The 13,748-nt window shown below is 36.3% G+C and overlaps 1 protein-coding gene across 1 annotated transcript in view; it reads right to left on the bottom strand.

The window, feature by feature from the left end:
• The window catches only part of LAMA2 (laminin subunit alpha 2), a 699,730-nt gene that overhangs the window by 88,716 nt on the left and 597,266 nt on the right, over positions 1 to 13,748 (bottom strand). The window contains exons 42-44 of the mRNA XM_002690220.6: positions 4,959 to 5,075; positions 3,096 to 3,278; positions 1,481 to 1,486 (exon numbers count right to left, since the gene is read on the bottom strand). Coding sequence (XP_002690266.2) covers positions 1,481 to 1,486; positions 3,096 to 3,278; positions 4,959 to 5,075 — 306 coding nt within the window. The remainder of the gene's footprint in view (positions 1 to 1,480; positions 1,487 to 3,095; positions 3,279 to 4,958; positions 5,076 to 13,748) is intronic.

Raw genomic sequence — 13,748 nt, 5'->3', positions numbered from 1 at the left:
CCAAATGTTTCAGAATGGAACCTGGAAGTCCCCTTATCCCTTGCTATTTTTGCCCCTCTGTCTTCTGGAACAGTCAAAGTAATATAGAAATTATCTTCTTGAAGGTTTTTAAAAATAAATCATCTGTGATTTTGAGTCTGATATTCTCTTATGCTGTAGTATTTGGAGACTTCTCACTTTTTCCTATGATTATTTGTGTAGATTTTAAAATTATTTCTGAAGATAGATTTTGATAACAATGTTTTATTAGAAAACTACTTTAGAGTTTAAACTTTATTAGCCTGCTGCTGCTGCTGCTGCTAAGTCGCTTCAGTCATGTCCGACTCTGTGTGACCCCATAGACGGTAGCCTACCAGGCTCCCCTGTCCCTGGGATTCTCCAGGCAAGAACACTGGAGTGGGTTGCCATTTCCTTCTCCAATGCATGAAAGTGAAAAGTGAAAGTGAAGTCGCTCAGTCGTGTCCGACTCCTAGCGACCCCATGGACTGCAGCCTACCAAGCTCCATGGGATTCTCCAAGCAAGAGTACTGGAGTGGGTTGCCATTGCCTTCTCCGTTTATTAGCCTAGAGTTTTGCAAAGTCCTCTCTTATGTGCTAAATTTCTTCCCTTATCTAGTTATATCTCCTGCAGAATTTTGCCTATTTGTTCTTCATTTTCCTTTATTTAAGCAGGTCAAGCATCTAAAATATTTTATCTTTATATTTCTAAAGATACATCTCTTGAATTTATCACATCTATTATTTTCTGTCTTCTAATGTATTAACTCTTTTTCATCTTCTTTCTTTTAGTTAGTTATTCTGTCTGGTCCTTAGAGTTGATTGCCTAACTTGTTTATTTCAAAGCTTTTTAGTAATATAATTGCACTCATTTTCCACTGAGGATAGACTTGGTCATATTTCTCAGGTTTAGATATGTTCAGTTTTATTTTTATTATTTTCTACTCTGTACTTTTGTTTTTGACTTGGAATTAAAACTTTGAGGTGTTTAAGGCAGAAAATTTTTATATCTCAGTGATTGCTCATTTGGTAAGATCTAATTTTATTAATTCTATTTTAGGCTTCTCCAAGTATAATTCTCTTGAAGTTGAGAATAATTGCTTGTAAGGAGTGGGGAATGAGTTTTGGGGGAAAAGCAACAACAACAGTGTAGATTTGATGTACTTTAATTCTGCTAGAAAGAAGTCATTTGGACCTCAGTGACTGCGTTTGTATTATCAGAAGCATCATAATTCAGTTAAATCTATGGAAGAATTCAATGTTCTACTTTAATATGGATAACATATTTCACTAATGTTTCAAACATGCATTCACACACTAATTCATTTTCTCTATCTAGCATTCTTACTGTGACACTGGAAAGAAGAGCTATCCAATGTTTAAAGCCATACTAAAACATGGAAACATGCAAAGCTGAAGCTTTTTGCAATAAGCAATCAAGCATAAAAATTACTAAAAGGTATGCAAGGAAATATATACATACTGATTTCTGCAGGTAATTTCATATGGAAGCAAAACAGAAAAAATAGAAAATTCGTGAGAAAATATTTTTCATAGATATTATAAAGTAGTGACTGTCAAGAAAAATAGTACTTTTCACAATAGGTGCTAATTACAAATTCACTCCATTTTAAATCAAACAAGAGTTATCAAATAAAAATCCACAAAGCATGTCACTTAGCAGGCCACTGTTCATATTAAAAGGAGTTTTATTATCATGTTCTAATAAGATAGAAACAGACCCCGTGTAATGAGTGTTTATAGATATTAACTATTTCTTTTCATAGATGATAGAATCACAAAAGGGAGGTAAATATTACATAAGGCCACTCTCATTTGAGAATCAGTCTGAAAATGAATGAAATGATAACATAAAAGAGTGATATTTACTTTAAAACTTCTTTTCATTCTTTTTTTTTCAGGGGGGGTGTGTGGTTAGGTATTGTGATTTGGCATGCCTGTGAACCAGTTATTCAGATGGAATCTGAACCACCGGGGGACCCTAACTCTGGGTTTACACAATAAAAACTGAAAAACTATATGTCTTCTTTTTTCCTTTCCTGAAAAAATAATGAGGAGTGAAATCCTTTTCCCTAACTCTGAAGTGCACTTAGCTATGTTTGCACTTCTCCTTGCCCAGGAAGGAGTTAGGTTAGTAGTATCTATTATTTCAAAGTATCATTAGCCTTTGATCTGAGGCAAAGATGCTGAAAAATCAGGCTCCACTCCCCAGTCAAACAGTATTTGTAATCTGGATTATACAGTGTATAACATCAATAACTGTGTTTTTGTTATTACACTCTACAAATGTTTTAATTCCCAGTAAATACACTGGTTCTATATAAAGAAGGCTAATCACTTGAGACTGTAAAGTACAAAGAATCAAGCATCTCCTTTGGTACAAGCACATATGAAGATAGCATTTTATTACTTGAAAGAGTAAAACAATATTAAAAATTATAATGCTCATTACTTAATAATTTAAATTACTATATTTAGTTCTCCCACATTTTCTCAGTAAATCCATATTTAACTCAATGTAGTTTAATGCAATATATAAAAGACATGAAGAAATATTCTTGATAAACTAGGCAAATATTTTAATTTCCTGGTAATGTTTAACTAGAATCTTAAGTAATAAAAGACCAGTATTTTCCAAATTTGAATGCATTCAAGTTGATCCCATTTAGTATTCTCTTCTAACAGGTCTGCTAATTAGAGTGCTCCTTGACCTCTAGGTTCCATGGAATTTCAACAACTCTGAGGATATAATTTCCCAAGTATAACTGCATTTTCAATTATACTCAAGGATTAAAAAGTACGTGGCATCCCTATGCCAAATACCATGCAGGCTTTGAGAATTCTTAATTTCCTCTTAACGGATGAAATTTGAATAAGATAAGCTCAAGTGAGGAGCTGGGAGTCTTGTATTCCAGTTCTGGAGCCATAGGCATTCAATTCCTGGGGCCAGTCTACGAAGGGAGGGGGGCAGACTGCATCACTCTGAGGGCTCCTTCCTGCTCTAGCAGCTGAGTCTAGGATACTTTTAGAGTGTGAAGAAATAAATGCAACACTCAAAGTGATAAAGGAGATCTTACTGTTCTTCGAAGGATCTTTTACCACAGCATTTGTTTTGGCTACACTGTCTGCTAGTTGATTATAATTTTTCTTCAGGCCATCAAGGTTCTGGTGAAGATCTTTAATCTGCGCCAGTACATCTTTAGCTGTGTCGTTGGCTTGTCTTGCTTTGTCTTTAACGGCTTGCAGTTTAGCAGCTGTGTCTGTAAGCAGAAGACGGTATGAGAAACAAAACAAAGGATCTGGAGTTAGTGGCTTAATCCATGCTTGTCAAAGAGAGGCTGTGCCTGTGACCTCAGGGACTCAGGCACGAGGGAAAGGCTGAACTTTGTCTCACTCAGCTATAGCAAATGAAGTACATTTTCAGTGAAATTGAATTTTCTCAGGGACCTTTGTTATGAATACCTGATTAGCCCTTAAAATAGCAACGTGATTATTCTAAAAGTTCATTGTGGAAGGCGATATTGTGATTTGCTGCTGAACACATTAAAGAGAGAAGTTTATCCATCTGAATCATATAGCTTCATTGAAAGTAGTTTTAACATTTAATCTGCGCTTCCAGGGTTGGGGGGAGGGAACGAATGTATTTCAGTTTTGGTAGAGAGAGACTTTTTTGGATATATTAGACCATGTGTTTGTGTAAACAATTTATATTTGTTATCAGCAATGGATATTTTCTATGAACATATTTACTACTGAAGAAGTGACATGAAAATCAGTAAAGTTACTTAGGCTTTTTAATGTCAAAAAAGTAAAAAAATCATTAAGGTTTTAATAGTTCCTGTTAGGTATAGATGTGTTTCCTTCACCATAATTTTTATAAAAAATGTACATTGTACATATATTTATGTGCCTACTAATATGTTGTGGATTAGTGGTTAAGATCACAGCCCCTGAAGTTAAACTGTGAGGTTGGAATCTTACGTCTCTTTTAACAATGGCCCTCAGTGTCCCATCTAAGTTTGCCTGTTGTAAAGGGGAGATAATAATGCTGTTCACCTTGTAGGATTAGTATGAGGGTAACATACACTTGACATAAACATGCTGAATAAGCCTTGCTTAATAAATGGTAGCAACTTTTGCTACTGTTGTATCATGCTATTAAAATATAAAAATAGTATCCCCAAAACAAGAGTGCTTTCAGTAACTAATAACAAACATTAACTCCAAATAACAGGTAATGCATAACAAGATATTATAGACATGGTTCAATCTTAACATCTTAATGTTTTTGCCAAGAAAAATGTGCCGAAAGGCAGCTGGTTCTCACCTATTACTGTAGATACTGTGTACGTGCTAAATTGCTTCAGTTGTGCCCAACTCTTTCTGGCCCCATGGACTATAGTCTGTCAGGCTCCTCTGCCCATGGGATTCTCCAGGCAAGAATACTGGAGTGGGTTGCCATGTCCTCCTCCAGGGGATCTTCCTGACCCAGGGATCAAACATGAATTTTTTATGTCTCCTGCATTGGCAGGTGGGTTCTTTATCACTAGGCCACCTGGGAAGCCCTGTAGATACTGTAATAAACTTCAATTTTATAGTAATAAATCAACATTTTAGAGGAAAGTGTCTGTGTGATTTTATTCTTTCCCACCAATATAAGATTTCCTGGGCTGAAATGTGGAAGAACAATACAATAACACGATGTCTATTATTTTCTTTTTTGTAATTTATTCCTACAAATGTCAGTTAACAAATGATAAACATCATGGTGCAAATAGTTTCTCAGTTTCTCATTCTTACAAAGAATTCGTAAGTAAGAAAACCATTATCTAATAGCCTGACAATGGTACAAATATAGTGCTAGGAAATACAGGCAGAAGTTGGAACATTTTAAACAGTGCATTTCTATTAGGATAGTTTGCATTGTCTGGAGTTCTTACCATTTGGAATGGCTGCTAGCTTGTCCAAAGTGTCATTCAAAGCTCTCAGGAGATCCCCGTTTCTGATATTGGCATCGTCTAATCTGGCTGTCAAGCCATTCAGTCGGTCATCATTTTCTGTGAACAGAAAACAAAAAAGGATGAAACAATTTTAGTCATCTGTGAACTTACAGATGGATATAAAATTTCAGGTTATTTTATTTTATAAAATTAATTTTTATTGGAGCATAGTTTCTTTACAATGTTGTATTAGTTTCTGTAGTATGGCAAAGTGAATCAGTTATGTGTTCATATATATCCCCTATTTTTTGGATTTCTTTCCCATTTAGGTCACTGCAGAGTGTTGAGTAGAGTTCATTGTGCTATACAGTAGATTCTCACTAGTTATCTAATTTAGACATAGTAGTGTATATATGTCAATCCCAATCTCCCAATTCATCCCACTCCTGCTTCCTCTCTTGGAATCCATACATCTGTTATTCTTGTCTGTGTCTCTATTTTTGCCTTGCAAATGAGTTCATTTCATGCATTCATCAAAAATGAGTGCATCATTTTTCTAGATTCCACATAAAAACAATATTATACAATTTCAGGTTATTTTAATATGAAATTATTTAATATTAAGAAAATTGATTTATTTTAACTTATTGGCATCTGTATACAAATATATTTCAGATCAGATTATAAAATATATATTTATATGTCCACGTGACACACAAATAAATTCAACAATTATATTTTCTCTGGTATCTAACCTTTATTTGACTTAATTTGATGGTTTTCTATGGAGAAAAACTGAAAGATTTGGTCTTTTATTGCATTTATAATGATACCCTCTTGATATCACTCAAATGTCATTATTTTTAAAACTTTATTATCAAAATGGACACTGAATTAGTTTTTAAAAATCTCAAATAGATATGACTGTTAAGCAGAATCTCCCAACTTTACTAAACATCACAGTAATATTTGAAAAAAATAAAAATCAAAGGCATGAAAAAATAGCCTCTGGCACATTTTTGTTTTTTATAGAGAAAATAAAAGTTTACAAATTACTTTATGTAGGCTTTATATAGGTTTTTTCTTGCTACTTTAGCATGCTTTCTTTAACATTAAAATATATCATTTACTGTGGAAGTGGAAGTGATTGCTCAGTTGTGTCTGACTCTTTGCAACCTGATGGACTGTAGCCTGCCAGACTTCTCTGTCCATGGAATTCTCCAGCAAGAATACTGGAGTGAGTTGCCATTCCCTTTTCCAGGGTATCTTCCTGACCCAGGGATCGAACTTGGGTCTCGTGCATTGCGGGCATAGTCTTTACCATCTCATCCGCAGGGGATTCAGACAATGCAGTATTACTAGTATAATTTGTCCAGCTTCTCTCCACTAATTTTTTAACATGTTCAAATGTTTTTAGTTTGTATATAACATTGTATTTTATAGCAGATAAAAACCAGGAATGATACAAGAAAGATAACAATGGTGTGAAGGATGATATAGTAAATAATGTACTTGCATTTTATACCTGGTTGTGCTGGTTAATTTGTTTTCTCTGTGCAGATATTTTTGTTTTTTCATTTAAAGAAGTTAAAGAAAAAAAGTAACTTGAAATGCTGAAGACCATTATCTACCAACACCAACTGTCGCTCTCATCACTTTGCTGGTACCCAGAGTGGGCAGACCAGGAGAGACTACATCTCACTGAACAGAGCAGAGCAGTTTTGATTGGACTGTGTGTCCACCCCTTGTTGAGGTAGTGCATCTGGCTTCTTGGAGGAACAAAACAAGCCACTGGCAGCTTAGGGAACAATCTTTGTTTTTACTGGCTTCATCTGGGAAGACTAGCAAAGGGAAGGGAAGATAGATGGAAGATTCTTAACTATCAGTGTTCTGGATGTGATAAAGAGTACTGAACATATTAATTAATGATCCATTCCATTTCATATCAGGGTTTTATAGGCAGATGAATTACACCACTGTTATACCACAGTAATATAAGCACATAATATTGTTGGAGGCATCTGCTTTTAGGTTCCAAGCCAAAGACCTAATATCATGGAAAACTAAAGCATAAAATATTCCAGAAAAACATGGCTCTAAAACATCAATATGTCCATTTCAGTCACTAAGATATTATTTTCAATGCTAGTCCTTCAAAATATACTTTCCAAGTAATTAGATTTTCTCCTCTGTCAATCACAATTTATCTTTCTTTTAATACTTCTGTTATTTTCACTGTACTAAAATAAAATCTTTGAATAGGTTATGGAAAGAATACTTTTTGAAATAAAGACAATCTCACTATGACTGTGATATCTATACAAATTCCCTGAGAATAGTTAAAGGCGGTTCTTTTGATATTAATTTAGAAGTCTTAATCAATTAAGGAAATGGAACAGTACAAATTTCATTTCTTAGTTTCATGATTGGATTTGACTTTTTAAACAATGAAATACTTAAAATGTGCTGGCAAGCAAGATATTCATGTATAACTGAGAAAACCATTAATTTAAAGGGCATCACTTGGTTTATACTATTCTATGAATTCTGATAACAAATACTGGCTGAACAATCAGGCCAATTATTCAGAACAAAGACTGATTTGAGGAACATTGTTACTGTCATTCCTCAAGTTTCAAAGCAGTAATTTTGTTCCCCTGCTTTCTGTACTAGAAATTCAAAATGGGAATATTCTGAGCCTATTCTGATTTCTTTGTTTCAGGATTTGACTCTATTTTCTTCTTAGTTTATCCTTTCTTATACACTGATCATTTTTCTCTGAAGTACCTTTTGGAATTTCTCAAACCAAGTCTAAACACTTTATCACTTTGTCAGTCTAATTCTTCAGATAAACAAAAGTTGTGTGCAGAAAATAACTGCAGATTTTAAGATGGAAAACTTATACAATGTTAGCCAAGCAAACCTAGGAAAACAAATGATCCAAGGCTGCCTTTAAATGAAGATACCCGAGGCAGAGGTTTCTATAATTAAAATGAAAGAAAGAACCCATGTGGTTCAGTTTGAATGGTAACATGGACAAAAAGAGAATTATTGGTAGTTAAGATAAATCGATTCCAACTCATAATTTCTGATAAACAAGAAAAGGAGCCATATTGTAATCCACAGTGCTACCTTGCACACCTTTCTCTCCTTATTTCCTCACTTTTCATACCCATTAGCTATAGCTAAGTCACTTATGCTCTCTCCAGATCCCACACCCACTGAACCTCAAAGGCTACATATACGTGCTCTGATTTTAGCTCTCCCTTTCTCATGCACTCCCCACACATTAGAAGACAAATGTTCAGGAATGAGTTTGGCAGAGACAGGGCTCATAAACTGAGGGAAAAGAAGCAGAGCAGCCAGGCTGGACTGTGAACACGCCTGACAATGTCAGTGCCCTTTGTTCTGTAACACTGAGTGAGGTAGGTATATTCAGAATGAAAATCACTAGACACAGTTGCAAGTCACTTCCATTAATAACAGTACTAATTTACTCATGTTGACCATGTTCCTGTTACTGTGCTAAATGTATTAGCATTTAGCTTATTGGAACTGGTAATATTGAACTATGTAATAATTCAAAATAAAGCTATTACAAGTATTTCTTTGATCATTGATGATGCCTCCTTTTACATATTTTAGCCATTAGAGAAAGTAGTATAGTGCAATGAAATAATTATAGGACTAGAGTTGGAAGATGTGGGTTCAACTGTCATTTCTATCCATTTTTACATGTGTAAAATGAAGATAACTTCATATGACTGATACGAGAAATCAGTTGAAGGATGTATGAGAAAGTACTGGATTTATTATGCAGTTATTAAAAGGTTACAAAATAATTCACATTGGTTTGGTAATTCACATTGGGTTGAGAACTGCTTTGGTTATTTTTGCCAGTTTTCAGTAATGTTATTTATGATTTACTTTCTTCTGTGTTTAAAGTGAATCATCTAGAATCTAAAGTTGTTTATTTTCCTTTTATATGTTCTTAATATATGGCCCCCATTATCAACTAAATATAAGAATGATTTTATATATTTTAATGGGAATGTTCTATTTTGACTATTCAAACATATCTAATTAAGTTCCTCAAATGCAATTTTTAACTTACTCACATGAAAGTGAAAGTCACTTAGTTGTGTCTGACTCTTTCTGACCCCATGGACTATACAGTCCATGGAATTCTCCAGGCCAGAATCCTGGAGTGGATAACAAAGCACAAATAAATACCTTGAGAGACTCTCTCATTCATAAGGGTGAAGTTTGTAGAATTGTTTTTAATATTGAAGGGGTCTAGTTAAATGGAACTACTGCAAATTACCATATAGATAACATTTTGCAAACAAAATTTTCATTATCATGAAATTTGTCTTATGAGCTACTACTTAAACTCAGTATCACTTATGATTTGCTTCTTTATCAAAAAATGGAGGAATGGCTTCTCTTTTAAGATTTTTTATACAAATGTTTTACAAAGTAACAATCATGTTTCATCCTTTGTTGTTGAGGCTCCTTCTGAATTGTTGGTGTTTAGTCAACCAGTTTTGTCTGACCCTTTGCAACTCCATGGACTGTAGCACACCAGGCCTCTCTGTCCCATCTCCTGCAGTTTGTCCAAATTCATGTCCATTGCGTTGGTGATGCCATCCAGCCATCTCATCCTCTGATGCCTTCTTCTCCTTCTGCCTTCAATCTTTCCCAGCATCAGAGACTTTTCCAATCAGCTGTTCACATCAGATGACCAAAATACTGGAGTTTCAGCTTCAGCATCAGTTCTTGCAATGATTATTCAGGGTTGATTACCCTTAAGACTGACTGATTTGATCTCCTTGCTGTACAAGGGACTCTCAGGAATCTTCTCCAGCACCATAATTCGAAGGCATCAGTTCTTTGGCACTCTGCCTTCTTTACGGTACGGCTCTCACAACAGTAAGGGACCACTAGGAAGACCATAACCTTGACTATATGGACCTTTGTAGGCAGAGTAATGTCTCTGCTTGTCAACACACTGTCTAGGTTTGTTGGAACTTTCCTGCCAAGAAGCAAATGTCTTCTGATTTCATGGTTGCAGTCACCATCCACAGTGATTTTAGAGCCCAAGAAGAGGAAATTTGTCACTACTTCCATCTTCCCCCTCTATTTGCCATGTAGTAATGGGGCCAGATGTCATGATTTTTATTTTTTTCATATTTAGTTTTTAGCTGGCTCTTTAACTCTCCTCCTTCACCCTCATTGAGAGACTCTTTAGTTCCTCTTTGCTTTCTGCCATTAGAGTGGTATCATCTGCATATCTGAAGTTGTTGATGTTTCTCCTGTTTATCTTGATTCCAGCTTATAACTCATTCAGCCCAGCATCCCTTCTGAATTAGAGAGCAGGTTAACTTATGCAGTGCTTTATCCACAGTTCTGAAGCAGAGAGTTTGGAAGAGGTAAGGGATCTGTATGAGGTGAAAACCTTGATTTTGACCTTTCTGGTAATGAGAGATTCCTGCAATGCTCATCCATTCACTCATTTATCAAACATTTGTTAGGGCCGTGAATGGTAATGTGTCACCTCTACACCATGGCAAAAAGCCAGTGTTTTTATCCAGCAGTGCTTAAAAACATCATCTTTGGAACCACATTAACTTGGGCTAGTTAAAGTGCTGGCGCTACTATATGTATGCAGTGTATTCAAACAGAATTTCTTTGACTTAAATGATTATGTTGCAGAATCAGATGGTAAAGAATATGCCTGCAATGCAGGAGACCTGGGTTCGATATCTGGGTCAAGAAGATTCCCCTGGAGAAAGGAATGGCTACCCACTCCAGTATTCTTGTCTAGATAGTCCCATGGACAGAGGAGCCTGGTGGGGTACAGTCCATGGGTTGCAGAGTTGGACATGACTGAGCAACTAACACTTTCACTTACATACAAAAATGGTCAACTTTACCACATTTTATAATATGTGATTACTCTATGGATGCGAGCTCAGTCACTTAGTCATGTTCAACTCTTTGTGACTGCATGGACTGTAGCCCACCAGGGTCCTCTGTTCATAGAATTTCCCAGGCAAGACTATTGGAGTGGGTTGCCATTTCCTTCCTGACCCAGGGATCAAACCTGCGTCTCCTATGTCTCCTGCATTGGCAGTTGGAGTCTTTACCACTGAGCCACCTGGGAAGCCCTTGATTACTCTATACAATTTATTAATTTTATTATATAATGTTTTTGCCTTTGAATGTTTTAAGAACATAAGAGGTAAAATTTATCTCAAGTCACTTTACTGTAATTTTTCATCTACTTACATGAACCTGGCCTCAAGTCAACCCCACCATTGAGTGCAGGATCCCAACACTCATACTGAAGGAAGAGCAGCTAAGTAAGGAAGAAAGTTGGGTGAAATCCAGAATCCCATTCTTGTTGCTGGCCTCCTTTCAATTGATTTGATGAGGTTGCTCCACCCAGTCTTTCCACACTGGGGCACACCTACCCCTCTTCCATTACATTTTTCCTATGCTTACCTTTTCTCAGTTGCTGTCACAAGTTTGGGATGTGTCTTATCTCTGATTTCCTCTTTTGCCCAGACATATCCCTTACATGTACCATGCAAGGGAACCTCTAAGATCAGTAAATAGGGCCTGTGTTTATAGGAAGGCATGTTACTGGGAAACTTTGTCCTGATTAAAAAGTGCCAAATCAATTCTTGTTTGCCTTGGGCACAGTGCTTGCTAGGCCCTCAATAACCATTTGCTGCAACTGAACATGTTCTTCCTCCCACTACCAGATTATAGCTGAAGCCTGAGGAGAGGAGAGAAGGGGGATTTGTCTGGCAACATGTCTACCGGGCTTCCCTGGTGCCTCAGACCTTAAAGTGTCTGCCTGAAATGTGGAAGACCTGGGTTCAGTCCCTGGGTCAGGAAGATCCCCTGGGGAAGGAAATGGCAGCCCACTCCAGTACTCTTGCCTCGAAAATCCCATGGACGGAGGAATCTGGTTGACTACAGTCCATGGGGTTGCAAAGAGTCAGACACCACTGAGTGACTTCGCTTTCACTATCATCTCCAAAGTCTTAAGATATCAGGATAGAGGACAGTCCTCTCTTCAGCCAGTTGAATGAGAAACCAAAATAACCAGACATCAAAAACTCCATGTGGTTCCTCTAGGACAAGCTCCAAAGCCTGAGTATGGGTTTACAGGCTCCTTCTGTTTTGGCCAGCAAGGTATTCTAAAAAAAATGTAATTTAAATACCTTTAAGTGAGACAAGTACTCTCTGGTTCTAACAGATTCTGTCCTTTCGTGTTTGGCCCTTATTTTGCCACTTCTCATTTAAACTCTGAATCCGAGTCCAACTCTATTTTAATTTCTCAATTTTCTCTGTTCACACACCAAAGGAGGAACTAAAACTCTGCATGAGGAATCAGCAATTCATACAGGAAAATATTAGCTTGTTCTCGGGCTACAATAGGCTAGGGGATCCAGGGTTGGCTTTATCCATTTAATCCAAAATTATTTTTTGTCAATGGAATGGTTTGTTTGTCTTCCACTTGCCTACTTTTGGGATTCTGGCAAATGGTAGTATGCAAATTATGCAAAAAATACATATAATATAATATAAATATTATACTATATATTATGTGTGTGTGTGTGTGAGTCACTCAGTCATGTCCGACTCTTTGCGACCCCATGAACTGTAGCCCGCCAGGCTCCTTTGTCCATGGGATTCTCCAGGTAAGACTACTGGATTGGGTTGCCATTTCTTTCTCCAAATATATATTATATACATATATATATACACACACATACATACTGGGACTTCTCTGGTAGCTCAGTCAGTAAAGAATCTGTCTGCAGTGCAGAAGACCCGGGTTCGATCCCTAGGTTGGGAAGATCCCTTGGAGAAGGAAATGGCAGTCCACTCTAGTATTCTTGCCTGGAGAATCTAATGGTCAGAAGAGCCTGAAGGGCTACAGTCCATGGGTTGCAAGAGTTGTATACGACTTAGTGACTAAACCACTATATATATATGTATAATATTTTGGCGTCCTATGTGGCTTGTGGGTTTGGTGGCCTGATCAGGTATTGAATCCCCACCCTTGGCAATGAAAGTATGGAGTCCTTACCACTGGACCACCAGGGAATTTCCAACAGGAGTCTATTTTTAATAATATAAAAATACTTTTATTTATTTATTATTGGGAGAGAGGAATAGCTACTTTATTCAGAAAGCCAGCAGACTGAGAAGATTAGTGTCCTGCAAATTTTAATTCCTAAATCATACTTCAGTTTAATATCACTACAATATTCCTGTTTATTCTGTTTGTATCTAATCTGAAATAACAACACAGACTCTTAACAGGTTAGTAATTGCAAGTGTGTTGTATTCATGATCGCAAAGCCATTTTGATACACTTGTCTGGTCTTAATGACTCAGCATCTGGAAGCTCATGGTACAGAAGGAAAATATGGATTAATTTGATTAAAATTAATTTTGGGGGTAATTCTGGCGCTGTTCTGTGTTTTGGACAACATCATATGTCATAGAGTTCATTGATTCCATATCCTTGGGCTTGAGAATAGATCTTTTTATTCAATGTGCATGTCATTCATTTTATAGAGATGTTATCTATTTGTTCCTAAGTAATTAAATAATTTCACTTATTTGAGGAAAGTTGAAAAGTAGGGTTAAATGAAGAGGCAAATAAAATTTAAAAGTTACTCTATATAAGATAAGGTATATAATTGTAGAATTTTAGTATTTCCACACTTCTAATATATCATCCTCAACTTCAATCCTTGCCCTGTA

Source organism: Bos taurus, chromosome 9 (assembly GCF_002263795.3).
Source record: "Bos taurus isolate L1 Dominette 01449 registration number 42190680 breed Hereford chromosome 9, ARS-UCD2.0, whole genome shotgun sequence".
Lineage (NCBI taxonomy): Eukaryota > Metazoa > Chordata > Mammalia > Artiodactyla > Bovidae > Bos > Bos taurus.
The sequence above is the reverse complement of the archived record's forward strand: the minus strand, read 5'-3'. Positions and strand labels throughout refer to the sequence as shown.